This window comes from Pteropus medius, unplaced genomic scaffold, assembly GCF_902729225.1.
Source record: "Pteropus medius unplaced genomic scaffold, Ma_sr-lr_union100, whole genome shotgun sequence".
Lineage (NCBI taxonomy): Eukaryota > Metazoa > Chordata > Mammalia > Chiroptera > Pteropodidae > Pteropus > Pteropus medius.
This window is the reverse complement of record NW_024354503.1, coordinates 16,416,029-16,436,742: the sequence shown is the minus strand read 5'-3', so window position 1 is coordinate 16,436,742 and position 20,714 is coordinate 16,416,029. Positions and strand designations below refer to the sequence as shown.

At 53.2% G+C, this 20,714-nt stretch overlaps 1 protein-coding gene across 2 annotated transcripts in view; it reads right to left on the bottom strand.

The window, feature by feature from the left end:
- Positions 1–13,254: 13,254 nt before the first annotated feature.
- TFEB (transcription factor EB) overlaps positions 13,255–20,714 on the bottom strand; it is a 45,438-nt gene continuing 37,978 nt past the window's right edge. For both annotated transcript variants that reach the window (XM_039854116.1, XM_039854114.1), the window contains exons 2-9: positions 19,748–19,981; positions 19,416–19,670; positions 18,837–18,914; positions 16,918–17,038; positions 16,772–16,828; positions 16,113–16,188; positions 15,370–15,517; positions 13,255–14,389 (exon numbers count right to left, since the gene is read on the bottom strand). In XM_039854116.1, coding sequence (XP_039710050.1) covers positions 13,910–14,389; positions 15,370–15,517; positions 16,113–16,188; positions 16,772–16,828; positions 16,918–17,038; positions 18,837–18,914; positions 19,416–19,670; positions 19,748–19,960 — 1,428 coding nt within the window. In that variant the 5' untranslated portion in view covers positions 19,961–19,981 and the 3' untranslated portion in view covers positions 13,255–13,909. The remainder of the gene's footprint in view (positions 14,390–15,369; positions 15,518–16,112; positions 16,189–16,771; positions 16,829–16,917; positions 17,039–18,836; positions 18,915–19,415; positions 19,671–19,747; positions 19,982–20,714) is intronic.

Here is a 20,714-nt window from a genome sequence, read left to right as displayed (position 1 = left end):
TCCTGCCATTGCTCAACCACTTACTAGTCTTGGGCATTATAAACAACACCACGATAGACAACCTTGAACATAAAACCCTCAAGCACATCTTGAATAATTTCTTTGAGGCAAATTCCTATGTTACTTAACCTCTTGGTATCTCAGTTTTCTCATCCAAAAAATGAAGATGACATTAATAGCGTTATTATTGGTAGTGAAATTAAATAAACGTGTGTGTGTGTGTGTGTGTATGCAGTGTGTGTGTGTAACCTGAATAGTTTCCTGACACATAGTAATTTATGTTACCAAAAGCTGGCTTGATGCTATAAAGGCAAAAATACAGATGACCTATATCCTTGTTGGCCAATGGTTTCCAATTAGATTGCCAGCTCAGTGACCAGGAAGGGGACACAGACCAGTGGAAGACATGAGGGGGACCATGAAGGGGTAGGGTGGGGAGCAATGAGGGATGGGGTTAGAGGCAGAAGAGAAAGCTCAGATCACTTAGCTTGTTTTCTAGGCAAAGCCCCCAAGACAATGAAAACCAAAATGTTGTGATAACGTATTTCTTCTTAAATTTCATCCTGGTACAATTACTAGCCAATAATTACCTAGCGAATTAAAGAATCTACCAGGACTCCAATTAGGTACCCGAGGACATAATTGGTCCCTAATTAGAAAAAGTTGTCAAACTGGAACAATGATCTCTGTTCTGTTTCATTTTCTTTCCTCTTCAAGCCAAATTTCTCTTTTCTCCTCCCTCCCTGGGCCTTCCAGCTACTCCTGTTCCTGGGGGAAGGGGGCGGGGGGCAGGGAAGGCAGAGGTTCCTTTGGTCACCACCCCTAGTGCCAGCCAGTGGAAGTAGGACTAGGGGCCTGTCCTGTGTTCGCAGGATCCCTATGCCTTCACCACCTTGTCTTTTAAGGACCTGTTCACTTGTCTCTTCTCCCACTAAACTGTGGGCTCCCTGTAGACAAGGGTTGGTCTTACTTCTCTCCCTGTCTCCAGACTTAACCCAGGAACTGGCTTCCAAAAAGGTTGGAAAAGGATTGTTAAAATGAAATGACAATTCCAGGGCCCAGAGTGATGGCACTGAGTGTCTCCATCCAAGCACAGGGTAGGGAGCTTACCACACGGCCCCTCGATTACCCTGTCACAGGCCAGAAATGCCATCCTGCCCACATCCGGCAGAGGAAGCCTGGCAGGTGTGACCCCAGCCAGGCTCCTGCCATCTGCATTGCTCCGAAGTTGGAGACATCACTTCTGGGTTGAGGGATCAGGAAAAGCTTCATGAAGCAGCTGGTTTTTGGTTTGGGGAATTTGGAGTTAAGAGTAAAAGCCAAGAGAAACGATTGCACAGGATTGGAGGTGGACAGCTCAGGGTAGCTCAGGTCCTGGCCTGGCTGAATTATTGGGGTGCACAAGGAAGGAAGGAACAAGGCTGGGGGTGTGATAAATCTTGAAGGGCCACCAAGGAGTTTGGGCTTCATCCTGGAAGCATTAGGAACCATCAAGCAAAGACATTCCTGGAAGCCAGAGTTCTTGCTCATGACGTGAGAGGAGAGACATGAGGGGAAGAGAAAGGGGCCATGAGGTGGCAGCAGGGGATGGTAAAGGCACTAGAGAAAGGTGGCTGTCAGGGCAGGGATGACCCCAAACAATTTCGGTTAGAGAGCGAAGGCAGAAGGGGGTGAGGAGTAAATCAAACCAAATGCCTCGTCTTTTGTCTTAGCGATTTCACTTCTAGAAATTTACCGTAAAGAACTTCTTCAACACCTGCTTGAAGGTCTTATGTTCAATGATGTTTATCACAGTATTATTTAGAATAGTAACAAGAATGAGAAAAACATCATGCTAACTGAAAGAAGGCGGTCAGAAGAGACCACATATTGTATGATCCCATATATGTGAAATTGCCAGAATAGACATATCTGTGGAGACAGAAAGATTAGTGGTTGCCTAGGGCTAGGGGTGGGGGATGGAGGGTGCAATAGAGGGTGGCTGCAAATGGGCACAGAGTTTTGATTCGGGGTGATGAAATTGTTCTGAGGTTAGATTGTGGTGATGGTCAACACTAAATATACTAAAAACCATTGCATTGTACATTTAAAATGAGTGAACTTTCTTATTTATAAATTACATCTCAAAAATAAACACCTAAAAGCTCAGTAAAGCTGTTCACGTTTTTAAACAAGGCAGGGGGATTCTGTGCACTGTGAGTAACGTGGTTTCTGCCTGACACATGGACAGCACTAGACCCCAAGAGAAAATGAAGCTGCCTTGCAAAGGAGATGGAGCCCCTCCGTGAGGAGAGCGAGACAAGGTGGCAGGAAGGGAGAGCCTCCGGGAAGCAGCTGGCTGGGAGCTGAAGGGTAAGAGGCAACCCCGCTGAGTGTTACACTCCCAAGATGAGTGTGGTCTCCATTGCCTTTGTTGCCGACAGTCGAGCAGATGGGCCCTGCTGTCCAGCATGCCTTGCTCTGCCTGCAGCTTCCTGTCAGCAGGAGGGTAACCAGTGCGGCTCTGTACCCTGCCACCTGGCTGAGTGACAGAGGATGGTGGAGTGCCTAGGTAGGGGGCAGAGGAGAGAAAAACAAGAAGGAATCTGACAGTCCTGGGGTTGAATCTCAGATTTGCCACCTAACTAACTGGATGTTTGACCTTGAACAAATTATTTAATCTCTCTGGGTTCCAGTTTCCTCATCTTCCTGGGGCGGGGGTGGGGACAGTTGAAGTCACCTTAAAGCAGATGTGGAGAATGGTGTGCAGTGCCTTAAGGACCCCTCCGCAGAAGCTGTGCAGGGGTATCATCACTCTGGGATGCGCAAACCCTGGTGACAGTGAGAACCTCACAGAGTCCTAAAATCTCCATGACCAGAACCAATGGGAGTGGGGCCGAGGGTCAATAAACCACTGATCCCAGAACTGGAGTGGGTATAAGAAGAGGAAGTGGGGCTTCCCCCCCAATACCCATTGTACCTCTTTGCATCCACTTCCCCACAGCCCCACCTTCCATTCCAGAAGCTTCCAGCATGAGGGTCTTTCAGGCTTCTCTGAAGAGGGAACTAATTAAACCTTAATTGACACAGCACTAATTAGCTTCTTAATTACACAGAACCACATGATTAGCCACGCAGCAGACACTAATTGTTCATTAGGAAGCAGCCTCCTCCTCCCCTTTTCTAGAACCTATCAGCTAAGGCACCCAAGGGACCCATGGTAGGCGCGGCCCCCACCCCCAGCCCAGCCTCTGAGCCTATCCTGATTCTAGAAGGCATCAGCTAGAATAGTCCCCACTTCCCTGGCCTGAAGTCAGGGGCCCTCTGTGATAGCAATCTAAATAATAGCAGCTTCTACCATTTTGAGCATCTTAGATTCAGAACCCTGCAGCCTTCCTCCAAAATCCCTGGCCCAAATTAGGATGGAAGTGTGTGCTTCTGTAACGGCAGAAGCAGCTCAAACTGGTCCTATCCTGTTTCTAACAAGACCTGGAACCAAAGTTTAAACTTTGGATACACCACTTATGAGCAACACTTGCGAACCCTTAATTGCTCCTGCCACCAAACCAAAAGACTGGGACGTGACTGGAAGCCTGAACAGAGGCACCCTTCCAGAAGCGAGGGTCTGTTGTCCAGGAAGATCTGGCGCTGAAACCCCTTAAATCTAGCCCCAAACCCTGGGTCAGGGAGAAAGATTTGAACCTTGCCTCCTGTCTCCTTGCCAACCTCACAATAAAAGCTTTTTCTTTTCTTAAAAGCTGGTGTCATCGTATTGACTTCTATGCACATAGGGCAGCAAACTCTTGCTTGGTAACAATCTGGAGCTCCGAGTCTTGGTCTCTTTGGGGTGAGAGGAGCCCAGGGCAGGCCCAGTTCGAAGAGTGAGAAGAGAGGGAACCAGCATTCATAAACACCCACTACCTCCCACAGCTTAGTTATCTAGACTTTCAGACACCCAACAGAACAGGTGTTCTCCACGCGAGAAGAGGCTCTGTGAGAGTGAGTAACGTACCAGGATGGAGCCAGATTCAAACCAGTCTGACTCCAAACCGAGCTGCTATCTACTAGTCCTGCTAACTTCCTTCAGTTTCCCCGATCTCACAAGGTTCAAGATTGGGACCTGGAGTGGGAAGGTGACTTGCCCCTCCCCAGGGAGCCATTTGCCCCTAGCAACACAGCTTAACTTCTCTGTAGAGCCAGCAGCAGGGTCCTCTGACAACAGGGACAGGCTCCTGGGGCAGGACCCCCACGTCCTGCCTTAGCTGTGTGGCACTCGGCGAGTTACTCTGGAGCTCTCTGTGCCTCAGCTTTCTCTTCTGTGAATTGAGGATAATAATGGTACCGTCTGCCCCTAATGCATGGAAAGGCTCAGAGGAGTGCCTGCCTTGCAAAGCCAGCAGCACTTAATGAGGGCAGCGGTTACCATTTTCTGTAACGGAAGTTGTTGGGACCTCTAAGAGAGCATATTGAGATTTGGGGTCCCCCACCCCTCAGATGTCCTCTCCACTCTTTGGCTTTGGGAGCCACTCTCAACAGCTCCACCTTCCTTGTCTCCAGGATGTCACCTCCCCGACCTAAGATTCTGCCCCAGGTGCGAACTTCTCTCAGGCTTCCCCTACCCCAGCCTGTGCTGGCTTCTGAGCAGGCCCCTAGGTGGCCAAGCCTACCTGGCCCATGGGGGCACACAGACACCCCAGCCTATCCTACCAGAGGTGTGGGCAAGAAGAGGACTGACATGGCATATCCATCTAGTGACCACACAGCTTGCTTCTCCCAAGACAGTCCTAGTTTCCACCTATCGCCCTAGTGTAACTATTCACAGTGCCCTCTTCTGCTCTCAGACTATCTTGACTTGGACGATACATGATATGATCCCACAGTGGACATGCCCTCCCCGGCCTGTTGCCAGCCAGGTGCTGTACATACACACCCATGCCGGGGACCCCTCAGCCCGGGCGGTTGGGTTGCTTCCCCCACCTCTCACCTCAACAGAAGAAAAAGCAAAGACATGGAGATATGGGCAGAGGACTTCTCCAAGTTCCCACAACCAGAAAGAGGAAGATTTGGGATGCAAACCCACATTTGGGGGTCCTCAGAAGCCCACGCCCTTTCTCCTTGTCCTGCCATGCCCCTTCTTCGCATTGGCCAGAGGGCGTTATGGAAGAAGGGCCACATGGGACGAGGAGGGCCGAAGCCCCTTGGGGGAGTGTGGCCTCCAAGTTGGGTCTCTGGTGGGCAGGGCTGGGGCATACTGGGATATGAAGAGAGGGGTTAGGAAGAGGGATCAGTGTGAGCAAAGTCACAGCCAGAGAGACCCGTGTTGTGGGAATAGCAACTGCATGTCTGGAGTAAAGGCTGCGGAGAGTGGGGTGGGGCGTGGTGAGAGTGAGCAGGTGACTGAGTCGATTGGGAGCAGGTGAGAGAGACACCTGCAGAGGGCCGGGGCCGGGGATGTAGGCCAACTGTCCAAAGAACTGGACAGATTTCCCTATTTGTGTTCTACCACAGGCCTAAGGACTTGAAGGATACGGGGTGGAGGCCCCGCAAAGGGCTAGACCCCAGAGCTTCATGGAGGATGAGGCACTATGCTGTGGGTATTGAAAAAGGAGCTGCAAGTGGGAATGGCTTGTACAAACACTAAGGGAAAAAAAACACCTTGATCTCTTTGAGAATGGTGAGTGGACCAGCTTGTCAGGCCCTGGGACAGCTTAATGGACATAAGGCCAAAATGGACATTATGGTCTGTTTGTGGAGAGCTTTGGGTGCCCTGAAAACCAGCTTATTCGTTGTCGAGGGGTCCCGGGGAAGCAGCCCCTTGGGTGAAGCTATGCTGGCTTTATGGTGGAATGGGCAGAGATTTGCTCACTGACCTCACCATCTCCTCCCGCAGCCTCTTGCCCTCCTGAGTCCTCTTCTGGTCCTTTTCCAGAGAACCAGGGTCAGGTCTCCAGGGTCAGGATGTGCAGGATGACCCACCTCTTTTCTAGCTGGGTCCTTGGAAGCGGTGGAGGGGGAGGTGAAGATGGCCAGCTCCCACCCCTGCCCCATGAAGCTGTGGGCGGTGCAGGCTACTCCCCTCCCCCAGGTCCCTGGCGTCGCTGCAAGAGACACAGCAATTAGGTCAGAACGCCCCTCCAGATGCTCACCCCCTTCTCATTATCTGGAAACAGTTACAGTGTATCAAGGAAAGCCCTCTGGGGGTGTTTTCCCATCTGTTGCTCTATTTCTGACACATGCTGCTTTCCCACCTGGAATTCCCCTGCCCTCCTCTCCTCTTATCTAAGCCCTTCCTGTCCTTGGACAAGTTACAAGTCTCCCCGCATCTTTCTCCTCATCTGTAATGTGGACATGATAGTACCCACCTCCTGGGGGTCACAGAAGACTCAGAGGGTTTATTCAAACAAAGTATTTAGGGCAGGACCCGGCACAGAGAAAGTGCTCACTAAACAGTGGCTACAGTTCTTCTCAAGGCCTAGCCCAAATCCCTCTTCTTCCAGGAAGCCTTCCTGGGTCACTTAAGCCTTAGGTGAGCACTCCCTCTTCTGCCTTCCACTGCCGACTTCTTAGGGCTTGTCATATCCCGACACGCATCCTTTGTCACAGATATACACCTTGCCTCCACGTTTACTGGAGGCTTATCACATGTGCCAGGCACTAAATGATTTACATCTGTTAACTCATTTAACCCTCACAACATCCCTATGAAGTAGGTACACTGTTATTATCCCCATTTTACAGGGAGGAAAATGAGACAGAGAGGTTAAGTAACTTGTCTAAGGTCACACAGCAAGTAAAGTGATGAACCCAGGCCAAGGACCCAGGCAATCAAACCCCAAAGTCCGTGCTTTTACCCTCAACTGTAATCATAGGTTGATAAACGTTTGGGAGGTGGGAGGATGTACACATGACAAATACCCATGGGCTTTACGGAGTTTCCAGTTTCACTGGTATGTACACTTGGGGCTCTACACCAGGGCCGTACATGTGTGTTCATTGTATGTGTATGGCGTGCGTGCAGAGATGCGTCTAAAGGCTGCATGTTGCATGCATGGAGAGCTTAGACCCACACAGTCGGAGTGTGTGCACACGTGTACAATGTCTGTGTGTGTGTGTTTACCCAGTGTACCCAGTGTGTATTTCTGCAGGGGTTTGTAGGAGGACACATCACACTCCTTTGTGTGGCTGTCATTCTGCTTTAACAACAGTTAAATACCAACGAGGGAAGGTGAGCAGAACTTATTCCCCTTCTTTAGAGACTGAGATGCTAGAGCCTGAAGCAGCTATGTGACTAGTGCACTGTGTGTGCATGGAGTGTGAACAGTTTGTGATCCCAGCATGTGTGCACATGTGTATATCTGTGTGTGCATGCTAAGTACGCCATGTATATGTGTGTCAAAAGTGCATAGGTGAATATTTACACAGGGCGTTGGTATGTGTATTTGGGTATACAGAGGATATGCGTGACCTATGTATAATAAACATACATGCGTGTGCAGGCGTGCATGTGTGTTTGTACATGGAGAGGTATATATATATGCAAGTATACATAAGAGGAGATGAGGGGGGTGCAAAGATTGCACAGTAAGACAGAACTGAATTCCACTCCCGCCTCTGCCACTGTCTAGCTGTGTGGTCTTAGACAAATCGCTTCATCTTCCAAGGCTTAGTTTCTGCATCATAAGATGAGAATAGTGATACCTACCTCAGAAGAGTCAGGAGGATTAGAGATAATAAACTAAAGCACAGTAGGCACTCAGTGCTCACATACTATTTGAGGAGGTGTTTGTGTGCAGATGTACGTGTGTGAGCTATGAAAGTGTGTACATAAAGTGTGTATGGGGGGAGCATATGGGAGAGCAGGCGTGTCTATCTAACTGCCCTGAGCATACTGGGGATGTGGGCCCAGGCTGTGGGGGTGAGTATGTGGATGGGGGTGAGTATGTGGGTGTGTGGGAGTGCACAATGGTGTAACTGTAACGTGTGTGACTATCTGTGTACATGAGGAGGGCTGCACCCCAGGTCCCTCATTCAAGGTGGGGCTAGAGTTGAGGGATCTGGCTGGGCCAAGTGGGGTATCTCTGGCTGTCAGGCCCGCGGTGGGTGGGGTTGCCCCCGCAAGCAGTGACTGAGCCCCCACTCTCCCACCAGACCTGCCAAAATACAGCGAGACAGGGTGTAATTACCGGCACTTACCGCGGCCATTACCCCCCTCGCCGCTGCATGTGACACACGACCCGTCAGCTCAGCGTTCGCACCATTAAGGGGCCTCATTAGCATCCCGGCTCAGAAGCAAAATTACCCTCACTGCTCATTTCAAGATGTCATCAATTTTAATTTAGGGCCCAAAGATAGTACAATGGGAAGGCCCTCCCCGGCCCGCCGCACACGGAAAAGAATGAGAGGGTGGGGGAGGGGCTGGGGGCAGCCGGGGCTGAGGAGGGCATGGAGGGACAGAGGCAGGAAAGGGAGAGATGGGGCTGAGCAAGAAGGTGATAAAAACGCTGATCTCCCCCTGCCCAGCAAGGTCTGCTCGCCCCCCGCAGGGAGAGAAAAGGAATTGAGGGCAAAGCCAGGGGCAGGCAGGCCCCTTGTCCACCCACCCCCTTGAGGGCCATCTGGAAGTTATGACGCCTGGAGCCACATCTTGCGTGAGATGCTGTGCCTAGCACTTCCCTTCCGTTATTCCTTTAACTCCCACTACAGCCCTGGGAGATAGAAATCGAAATCCCCCATTATAGGAGAGGAAACTGAGAGGCAGAGAACCCCAGCCCCACCCCATCACACAGCAAGCCATGGCACACCCCACTTTTAAATTCGGGTCTGGCTTTGCTGCTTCCTGCCTTCGTGGACCCAGAACCTGTGGCATCGTGGAACAGTCTCCCACTCAACATGCCTGGGCCCCCGTTCGCCAGTCCTTCACATACTCTGTGCCCCATGCCTGGAATGCCCTCTCCCTTTCTCAGCTTAATATCACCTCTCCCTTTTTTTAAAGCCCTTGCTGCATCCTCATTGCTGTTCATGAGTCTGTTTCCCTGCCCCTGGCAGCCCCTGGGACTGGTTCCTAGAGAGCAGGGGCTGTCATTTATCTACCTAAGCATCCCCTGCATCCGGCATGGGGCCAGCTCAAAGTGGGCGATCAGGGTTTGCTGAGCAAATCAATGACCACTACCTCCCAGGGATCCTCCTGCCCTTAGGTAGAAGCAGGGACTGTTTGCAGAAAGGGACCACAATGTCTCCCCAGCCCGCCCGGCATTGTTCAGAGGAGCAGCTGGAGCTCAAGATGAGGTGGGCGGAGCTTCCAGAAAGGCTATTTCAGTCTGTCTTTGATGGCACAAGTGAGGGTATGCCACAAATGTTTGTTGAATGAAAGAATGATTGAACACATGAATGAATGATCAAGCAGGTGAAAGGTACCTCTCCCCAGGTGCCTTCAGTTCCCTCCAGAAACAGAAATCTCAGCTAATCTCTCACCAGACCTTGTAGCAACTGGACTTACCAGCACTCCTGGGTGTTTTCATTTTACAAGCAGAGCTTGGGCACATGCCATGCCCTTAGAGAGCCTCTGTCTGTAGGGGGGACCTTCACAGGCCAGTAGAGTAGAGTTCCAGAAGGCATGGTTTGGGAGGTAGGGGGAGCCTTTTTGTTATTTCCAACCAGCTTTGCCACCCTAGTCTGTCTTAACTCATGGTGGGGCTCAGGTAAAGTCCCTGAATCCTGTGGGCCCGAGTTTCTCTGTGTGTAAAGCAGGAGGCCACAACCCATGCCTCAGCTCTTCAGGCCATGGCGTGGGGCTCAGGGACAGGGCAGGAGAAGGCGGGCCAGGGCTGGGGGCACAGGCTGAAGAGAAAGGGCACTGCCATTCACTACACCTGCCCTCGCCCAGACTGAGCCCTGCCCGTCTCCCCTGCTATCTGACAGCTTCCAGCTCCCCGGCCACCTCCAGGGTGAGAGGAGAGGGAAGAACCCCCATCCTTAGCCCCAAGACAGGGTCCTTGCTGGTGGCAGGCACGGCTCCTCGGCCTCACAGAAGACGGATAGCTCCCTTAATCACTCTGGAAAAGAACCCCAAGCCGATATAATATTATAATTAATTAATTCACTAAAAAGGTATTAAATTTCTCTCCCCCCTGTGGATATTATCTGAATTCATTGACCTTTAGAAAAATCACCCTCTAATTGTAACCAGGTCCAAAAGCATTCGCAGCCCATCCCTTTTACATTAATAATATCTTCCCAGACTCGGCTCTGGCTGCTTAAATATTGTATAAATTCCACTGCCCCCCTTGGAAAAGAGAGAGCAAAGAAAAAAGATGAGGCTGGAGGTGCCTGAGAGGGGGATGAGGGCTGGGCCCTAAGAGGTTGGGGCCCCAGGGGGTGAGGGATAGGAGGTAAATTGAAGGGGCTTCTTCTAGCTGCTCCAGCTGACATGCCAGGTGACTTGGAGGGGCACAGGAAGGGAAGGGGAACATGAATGGGAGCAAAAGTCTTAAATTCAGGATTCATTTTAAGAAGGCTCTGAGGTGGAGGGGAAAAAACCATGATATGTATCGGGCTGTCATCCAAGTCTATGGCTCCAAACAGTAAAGGGAGAATCTCTAATTTAAAGCAACGGTGGGTGATGGAAACTTGTGAAAGTCCAAGGACATTCTGAGGTCCTGCTTCTCCCCGTCCAGGCTTCAGTCCAATTCCAACTGCCCAGCCAGCCCTGTCCTACAGACAGTGGAACAGACCTCAGAGGTATGGGTGGATGTCCAGGACTTCCTAACGTGGAGGAGGCAGGTGCTAAGGAACAGAGAGCCTGCCGCTCCCGCCCAGGCCTCATCAGGGCCCACAGTCCACCCCTGGCCTCTGTCTGAAGACCCAAAGGGGAAATGCCCCACAAAAGGCAGGGTGGAAAATCATCTTCCATGTGCACACATCAGTGAATGTGTCTACCTCGTTCTGTGAGCGTTGGATCCCAACTCCCTCTGGATACAAGGAGGTGAGAAGCCAGCAGCTGGTTGCGAAAGACAGACAGATACAGGGACACATAGGGAGTAGAGCTAAGGATGGCGGGATCCTCACTCCCAGCACACTGACTCCTGCTTTGGGGCCCCACATAGAACCCAAGGAAACTACTGCTGCTTGTCCTTCCCCTAGCTAGCTTGGACCCCCTTTCCCAGGCCCCACTCCCTTTTCACAGTTCTGTTTATTCTCAAGGCCTCCAGGGCTGCCTCGGTGAAATGAGAGTGTCGGAGAGGCCCATCTCTTCTTCCACAACAGCCCAGTTACCTGCTCTACCTTTTAAAAAATATTTCTGCCTTGTGGACCCAAACTCTAAAAAAGGTGTTGTCAAAAAAAACAAAGATCATGGATGAAGAATGCATTCCCTCTTTTTTTAATCAGAGATGTTCATAACCACCAGTCAGGAAGGCGTTGGCCCAACTCCTTTCCGGCCACACACTGAGGTTCATGCAGATCAGGCTCATACACAAACACTTTCTGGCGGTTTGTTGAAATGCTGGAGGTAGTATCTGTGCTTGCCTTCATCTAACAGGTAGGATTGCGGGGTCCCCAGGCGGACAGTTTGGAACTTACAGTTAAGCTTTGGCTCCCTGCTACTCCCCACCCTCTCCCCGCCAACCAGGTTGACAACTGCCAGCTCCTGACCCTTCAGCGCCCTCTTGTGAGCAGAACCCCACTCACACCCTCAGCCCTACCCAATGGGCCATCCAGACCGTTTCCCAAGAAACCCAGGAAGGCAAGAAGCCGGCAGGCAGGTAGATGGGGGTGATATAGTGGTCTTGAGGGGCTGTGTGAGGAAGCTGACAGGCAGCTTTCTGCCCACTGAGTGAATCCTCAGGATGAAGAACAAATGGGGTAGGAGAGAGTTCTCAATCACCTGAAGGACCAGCCTTGGGAGTTCCCAGACTCCCACCCTTGCTGGTGCCAATGCAGCCCATGCCTGGCCGCATCAGGAATCTCCTAGCCAGAGTCCAAGACTTGCTCCAGGAGGGACTGAGGCAGGGCTCCCAGGGTGTAGGCAGGTTGCAGGCAGTGGGGGTGTGGTCTGGAACTGGAAGGAGGTGCCAGTGCCTGGCCTGGCTCGGACTCCACAAGGTCATCCACTGCTCCATCTGACCTTGAGATTAATCCTGCAGCCTCTGCCAGCCCAGCACCATCAGCGCCCATGCGCCCGTCCCCCTTCCCTTGTCTCTCCTCATACATTAATTGCTCCAGCGTTGATTTGATCTCTGTTCTGCAGAGGAAATTGCCCTCTTAGCCATTTTCATCCTGGGATTTTTTTAATTAGGCCCCTTTGGCCTCTCAGGCCCCATGAGGGGGAATCAATTTTGGTCTCTGACTGAAGAGACTGGAAGTCAAGGGAGAACTAGACAAAGCCCCCAAAGACCCTCTCCTCCCCCGCCCCCAGACACCTGGGGCTCAAGAATCTGCCGCTCCACCCCTTGATGCCCCAAGCCCATTTCTCTGTCCTGGGTGAGGTTATACAGTCCCAGCATCTTGGAGCAGAAGCCCTTGGGTACTATCGTGGGGTGCGCGAACTGAAGCCCAGAGAGAGAAAAGGATTTGCCGAGGCTGGAGCAAGGAGTAGAAGCCTTGGCACCATCCAGAGCCGTGGGTGCCTGCCTCCTCCCAAACCAGTTCACGTGAGTCTTCGTCCCCAAACCCATAGAAGGACACTGCCCCTCAGTTAGTAGGGAGCCTGTCCTGCTTGAGACACTAAGTCAGACAGAGAGCAGAGGGGCTGGCCTTGCCTGTTTTTTTTCAAGTGGGGTCTCGGCCTACCTAAGGAGGGGGAAGAATCTGGAGAGGTCACCACTAGAAGTGGGGGTGGGGAACAGGAGAAATATGTTCCCTGCCCCAACCAGGGCAGCCTGGGCCAGCAGCTAAGAGCAGTAGATTTGGTTTATGAGAAGCTCCCCCGCCCCCCGCACCCCTCCACCCCCATCATCCTCCTGCTCAGTAGGCTCAAGCCATAGCTGGAGGTAAGAGACCAAGACTGCAGCGCCATCTCGTGGCTGTAAGGAGGAACAGTGCCCCCATCAGCACTCAAGCCCTTGAGTAAGGCTAGCTACACTGCCAGCTTTCCACTGGGCACAGCTGGGGAGCTGCGGGGAACCAGCTGATGGCTTGTTCCATCCTCTCTGTGTCCCGCTGCCCTGACGCCCCACTGGGGGCATTCGAACTCTGAATCCAGAACGGAATCCACCGGGTTGAATCCTCTTCTGTTCTCCATCAGCCCCAGACCCACTCCAAAGAGACAGGACAAGCAGGTACAAAGCACAGTGTTTACTAAAGGCACAAAGTAGGGAGCCTGGAGGGGAGCTGCGATTCCAGCAGTGACCCCGCACTCTAACTTGAACCCAGAGCCCCGTCTGCCGGCCACCCCCGCCCTCACACCACCTGGTGGAGAGCTGTTAGCACCAAAGGGGGGTGGGAATGCCCCGCCTGTGTGAGGGGGGCAGCCAGGCTGGAGGACAGGCTTGTTGCTATCCAAGTCCCAGGAAGGCGAGCCTGGGCACCCCCCGGACCAGTTGCTGCCTCAGAAAAGGAACTTCCTGAAACCCCTGCTCCAATGTGTCCTTCATTGGCAGGGGTGGGTGTGGGGGAATCAGGTTCAGAAGATAGGACCCTCCTGGGACCTCTTCTGACCTCCAGCACACCCCCGGGAGCCAGGCTGAAGGCCTATTCCCACCCAGCTCCAACAAGAGGGCTGCCCTGGGGAGTACTGAGCCAGGTGGGGGGCTTCTCCTGGCCCCACAGGCTGCCAAGCGGGCGCTAAGTCCAAACAGGGGATTGACAGGGAGGAGTGAGGCAGGGCAGGTGGCTACTTCACACACAAGTGCAGCCTGAATGGGCAGAAGGAGGTGGCCCCGGCCCTCCCAGCCCCAAAGCCTGGCCCTGTTCCCCAGCGTGGGGGCAGCCGGGGTCACAGTACATCGCCCTCTTCCATGCTGAAGCTGCTCCGGCGGCTGCTGGCCTTGGAGGCCTCAGGAGACATGGTGGAGAAGAGGGGGTCGGAGGCCAGTGGCAGCAGTGAGTTGTCCAGGAGCATGAGGTCCAGGTCCTTCTTGGACAGATTGGGGAACATGGAGCCATGCTCTGGCCCCAGAGGTTCGGGATAGCCTGGGGGCCCTTCATCGCCCCCGACCCCAAAGCTCAGGCTGTTACTGAAGTCCAGGTGATGGAATGGGGATGGTGGCTGGGGTGGCTGGGTAGTGGGGGCCTGGGGGGGCAGAGCTGGCAATGACTCAGGGTCGGGAACCTCGGCCCTCAACAACAGGGCCTCCCCTGGGCCCTCTTCGCTGGGCAGCTCCTGCTTCACCACCTGTTGGGCCAGCTCGGCCATGTTCATTCCCGATGGCGAAGTGGTGGGGAGGCCATGCACTCGAGCCTGCATCTCCAGTTCCTGCGGGTGGGGCAGATAGAGGGCTAAGGATGCACATCCATGGACACCAGCTGCCTCCCTGCACCCCCACCCCTCGCTCCTCCCCTTGTGGTACCCAAGACCACAAAATATCTCAGCGTAGGGTAGCTCTAGAGTCTAGACCAGTGTTTTATCAAACTACAAGTCACAACTCATTAGTGGGTTGCAAAACAACTGCAGTGAGTCTTGACCAGCTCTCTATTTTCTTTCATTGAAATAGACTAGCCTCGACTGGACTAGACTAGAAATTACCAGAATGCATTGCATCTATTAAGGATGAGGGTTCTTTGATGAAACTTTGATTTTTCACCCTGAGTGTGGCTGTGTGTGCTGGATTATAATGTAAATTATAGTATCTATTATGAGAAATAGAAAATAGAGAGATAAAATAGGAAAGTTTAAAAGCTTCAGTCCAATTGCCCTTTGTATAGATGACCAGCCTCAGATCCAAAGAGGACAGAGGCCCTCAACACAGAGCCAGGACTAGAACCCATGGCTCCAAGTGACTCTTCCAAGTCTTTGTTCTTTAGTTTGACCCCCCTCTCCATGGTGATTCTTAGTACTATCAACCAAATAGTTCCAGCTCTCTGCCTCCCACACATGGTAGACTTGCAATTTTATGCTCCCTTGAGGTTAGGTGTACACATGTACTTGCATTGATCAAGAAAATGTAAGGGAAGTGATGTGTGTCACCTTAAGAATAACATAGTTTTAAGATGTACTTGTCCATCACCCTGGGTCCCAGAATGAAGGTCTTACAGAACAGTACTTCCAGCTAATATTTGGGGCTTAAAGTTGCTGGGGATGTTTGTTATCAAACCATAACATCCTGACTGACATAACCTCCCTTCTTATGGCATCATTCCCACAGCTTCAGTGTAAGCACTGCCCTTGGGGTAAGAGGCCAGGCCAGGGGGTCAGGAGTCAGAACTACCCAAGAAGCCCAAGGGCAGGGGCCAAACCTGGATGCGGAGCCAGAGCTGCTTGTTGGTCATCTCCAGGCGCCGAGAGTGGTTCTCAAGCTCCCGGGACTTCTGCAGGTCCTTCTGCATTCTCCGGATGTAATCAACAGAGGCCTTGAGAATGGTGCCTTTGTTCCAGCGCACGTCCCTGCAAGCCAGCAGAATCAGAGGTGCATGTTCAGAGTGGCCGAGTATTTGCCATGTGCTTGGTGGGTAGAAGTGAAATCCTGCTTTGGTTTCAGAAGCCAATGTCTCCTGTCCCAGCCCACAAACCCCAGACCCAGCCAACCCCTATTTGTGCAGGAGGCTAATCTCCATGTGCGCAGAATAGGCTCTCCCAGGTGACTTCATTGCCACCACCCACTTCACTAATCCCATGGAACCAAGCAATCCAGAACCACCTCCTTCCCCAGGCCTTCAATTTCTGCCAACAACACCCATACTTGTCTTTGGCCCTCCCTACTCCTACCTGTGGACTAAGGACACCAGTCCAAAGTCCTCGTCACACTTTCCCAGCATGACTCCTCCTCCAGGAAGCCCCCCTCCCCAGCCTCACTTTTGGGACCTCTGTTCATCTGTCTTGAGTTTCCTGATTTGGACAAAGGAGGGACCTTCTTTTCCCAAACAGATGATAAGCTCTTAGAAGGCAGCAATTAAGGGATTCTCTTCCCTCCCTTCCCCCTGGCAACCAATACTGGGCTGGTTGCTCCTGCCCCTATCCTTCCCCCAGAAACGCTGCTCACAGGTCATTAGCCTTGGGGATCAGCATTCCCAACTCCTTGATGCGGTCGTTGATGTTGAACCTCCGTCTCCTTTCAACTAAAGGTACAAAATTCCAGAGGAAACAATTAGAGGCATGAGGAACCCAAATGAGGAGAAGGGCCCAGCTCAAGAAGGGGTGCCTTAGCCCTTCTGGGAAGTATTGAGTGACCAACGGAATGGGATTTCTATGGGGTGAGGGTGTAAGGGCTCTGCAAGGGGGGCACCGTCAGCCCTGGTCAGGCTGTTAGGCAAAGCTGCCTGGGGTGGGACACCCCCCATACACACACACACACACACACACACACACACACACACACACACACACACACACACACACTGCCCAGAACTCCCTCCCAGAGGGTCACCTAATCTATTCTGGCATTCCCAGGTTCCCCACCCTAAAGAAAACAATCTGATAAACTCATTCACTCTGAAGTGCTGGGGATTTCATGAATACCTCCTCCCTGGAGCCCCCCTCCCACCCTTTCCAGGAGAGGGCAGTCTAAACTGGCCCTGTCACACCAAAGACTTGGGTAGAGAAGACTTCCTAGAACCTGTGCAGGTCAGGGTGGCTTTCAGCTAGTCCAGGTGAGGGTAGAGAGAAGGAAGCAGGGGCAGGGGTGGGGCGGGGAGGACTCACTTAGGTTGTGATTGTCCTTCTTCTGCCGTTCCTTGGCCAGGGCCCGGCTCTCAGCATCTGTAGGCCAGAAGAGAAAGAGAGGAGCTGGGAGGGAGTGGAGGAGGGAAAGGAGGGGGCCAGGGCACAGAGAGGCAGGAATGTGGTACCTGTAAGCTCACGCTTCTGGGTCAAGTCGGCTGGGCAGGAGCTGCTGGTGACACCCACCAAGGAGGCTGTGACCTGGGGGTCACCACTGTACACGTTCAGGTGGCTGCTGGACAGGGGCAGCTGTGGAGTGAGGTAGGAAGAAGGACCTGGTGAGCAGCCCCATCTCCATGAGGTGCCCTCCCCAGGGCCCGTCGTCCCAGGAATAGCCATTCCCAGGGACACCTGGGGGAGGTTATACTGGTGTTTCCTGGGCCACAGATTCAGCTTTAAGGGGTCTGCAGCCAGCACCAGGGATGTGAGAATTCACCCTGGGCCTCTTCAGCCAGCAATTCCACCCGAAAGTCTGCAGAGTCCAGAACTGAATAAGATGCAGCCCCTTAGAGTTCCAGCCTAGAGTCACTGGAACCACAGAAGAGTGATCAATCAGGTTGCTAGTGCTGGAGAGGATATACACCCTCTGGCATTAGCAAATCCAGGGGAGGGTCACCTAATCTATTCTGGCTGTTCTGGAAGGTTTCCTGGAGGGCGTGGAACTTGAGTCCCAAGCAAGAAAACTCCGGGGTGGGGTGGGGGCTGAGCAAAGAATGAAGGCTGGACAGAGTGTGGTGGTCACAGCAGCTCAAGCTGTAGAAGCAGCACGGAGTGTGATGAAGGCTGGGCAGGAGGTGAGGCTGGATTCTGGAGAGCCATGTTCAACTTGCAAAGACCTTGGGATTTTTTTTGTGATGGGCAGCCAGTGGCGGTGTAAGCAGGGGCCTGACGGGAACGGATGTAAGCTCTGGAAAGATCTTCCCAACTCCTGCCACAGAGCAAATCACAGGCCCAGAACCCTGCATGGAACACAGGCACCCTATGGGGTACACAGAAACTACTAAAGGGACCACACATTTGTGCCCTGCCTCCTTCCCTCTCTTCCTTCCTGGCCCTTGATGCCCCTGCTGGCAGTAGGTTCAGACCTCAATGGCCCTGGCCAGCTCCTGCTGAGCTACTGGGCAATGTCACCAGGGCCGTGGGGATTGAGGATTGACTCCTTGACTCCCCACTTTAAGAGGACTTTCTGAGGACTTTCCCTTGGTGGCATGGGCTGGGGCCAGGATCTTGGTTAACAGGCTCAGGCCCAAGGAGCTGAGGTTCAGGACCTCCAAAAAAGGGGTGGAAACACCTGCAATTCCACCTGCTCAATGTAAAATACCTGTTACCCTTGTGTGGAGCTAGCCCCCATCTCTTGCCTTATCTAATCTTCCCACAATCCACAATCCTGTGGGTAGAAGTTATCATCCTTATTTTGCAGTTGAGAAAACTGGGGCTCAGAACAGTTAAGAAACTTCCCAAGGTCATAGCCAAAGCCAGAAGCCAGGCCTCTTGATTCCAATCCTGGCTCCTTCCCACCAGCCACCTCCCCTCTGCCCAGAAGGCCCAGAGAGGAGTCACTCTGCCAAGAGGCTGCTGGAGGAAAAAGACAAAGCCAGCCTCATGTCACTTGCCCCACAGAGTAAGGGACACAGGCCTATGTCTGCTGGGCCCTAGGCTCAGTAGAGGAAGGGAGCCCCAGATTCCAAAGGAACTCACCAGCTCTAGGCCTTCCTGTGGCCACACTGTTCCCTTCCAGAAATGGTCTTCCCACTTCCCCTCTGCTTAGGCCCAGCACCAGTGCCTCCTGCCACCAACCCACCCAGGAAGCCTTCCGCGACTGCCCAGCCACCAATCTTTGCTGAAACCCCATCATGCATGCAGGCTGAGGCGCATCTCTCTGGATTCATAATTCTGCTGGGCTCTGGGCCCTCATTACATGATGTGATGGAAGCAACTCTTGCCTCTACAGCTGAGGACGTAGTCTCTACCTCTCTCCAGACTCAGAGCCAGGTAGGACCTCTGCCCCTCCCCTCTGACACACCCACCCCACCGTGGCCAGCAGTACCGTATTGGGCATCTGAGATTCAGTATTGATGAAGCCCAAGACATCGTCCAGACACATAATGTTGTCGATGACATCAAACTGAAAGAGAGAAAAGTCCATCTAGGGAGAGTCTGCCAGGAGAAGGGTGGAGAAGGGGCACTGGAACAGCCACTGACCTGAAGGCGCCTAGGAACCCACCTCACTCAATCTGCTCTTCTAGGGGAGAAGGAAACAGGCCCAAAGAGAGGATGAGCTTTCCAGGTCCCACAGGCCTCAAGCCCCAGGCTGAGCCTCTTTCCAAAGAGCCAAGTTGCCCAGGGAGATTGCTTTATATACCTTCTGTCTGGACATGGCTTTGCAGGTATGCTGGGCTTTCCTGTATGAGTCTCTGTTTGTTTCTCTCTCTAGCAGAGCTTTCAGAAGTAGGGCTGATATCACCCCCTCAGACTGGGGCCCCCTGAGGGCAGGGCTGTGTCTCCCCGTCAGACTGGGGCTCCCTGAGGGCAGCACCTTGCGTCCACCATTAGACCAGGAGTCCCAGAAGCATAACACGTGGCACCAGCTCTGCTGGTGGCAGCCACTGACCAGCTCCTCACTCACCTCCCTCTCAGGGTTGGAGCCGATGTGCAGCATGGCCATGGGGCTGTTGGGCGCACTGTTGCCGGCTGAAGAGGACACCACATGGCCAGCCCGCACCCCTGGGGAGGCTGCTGGCAGAGGCTTCGGGGAGCCCTGGGCAGGGCTGATGTGGGCAGCAAACTTGTTCCCATAGGTCTCGGACAGGTACTCCCGCACCTTCTGGTCCCGGGACTGCTGCAGGTGGTAGGAAGTAGGGTTCTCCAGGTAGGACTGCACCTGGGAGGGGGAGAAAGCAAGGGCTCTAGGACTTCCGAGGCCTCTGGTGGGAGGGAACAGGCCTGAGCAGGCCTTACCTTCAGCACCTCCCCGGGCACAGGTGGCGGAGACTGGAAGTGGATGGGGGTGTTGATGGCCGGGGTGGGCGGCCCCCCCAGCTGTTGCTGCTGCTGCTGCTGTTGCTGCTGCATATAATGCATGACGGCCTGCTGCTGCATGCGCTCCCGCTGCTCCTCCTGCTGCGCCTGCTCCCGCATGAGCTGCATGCGCAGCCCGATGCGCGATGCCATGGCGGCTGCTGGCGTGGCGCCCTGTGGACAGGGGCAGGTCTGTGAGGCACGTTCCTCTTCAAAGCACTGGGGCTTGGGGAGGGGGCCAGGACATGCCAGATCGTACCCATGGTATAGGAGAAGACACTGAGGCCCAGAGAAGGGAAGGGACCTGCCCAAGGTCACCGAACAAGTGGGTGACAGAGCTGAGACTTGAATCCGAGTTCCCTGGTTCCTAGAGCAGAAGCAGAGACTCCCTCTTCTTCACTCACTGCAGCTTGGTGTCAACCTCCCTCCTCTCTCTGTCACACCACATGGTGATCTTGCCAGATCCGACCTCAGATACATCCTTGTCTGCTACCACCTTGCTGCCACCAGAGTGGACTCGGCCTCCACCAGACCCTTTCTGGCTTCCTGAATGAGTCTCCTAATGTTAAGACCTCCCCCTTTTCTTGCCCTACAACATTCTACTCACAACTCAGTAATTAGAGGGATCTTGCCCCTCCCTCTGCTCAGAACTCTCCATGGCTCCCACTTCACTCATAGTAAAAGCCGAAGTACTTACCAGAAGAGGGCCTCTAGGATCTGTACCCACCCTGTGGACCCCTCTGACTCCACCCCCTGCGTACTCTCCCCCGGTCCACCCTCTCTGGCTACCACCAATCCCTCATACCCTCCAGGCACGCTCTCACCTCAGGGCCTTTGCACTTGCCCTTTTCCGTCTGCCTGGGATGCCCTTTATCTCCTCCAAAACTCAAACGTCACTTTACAGAAA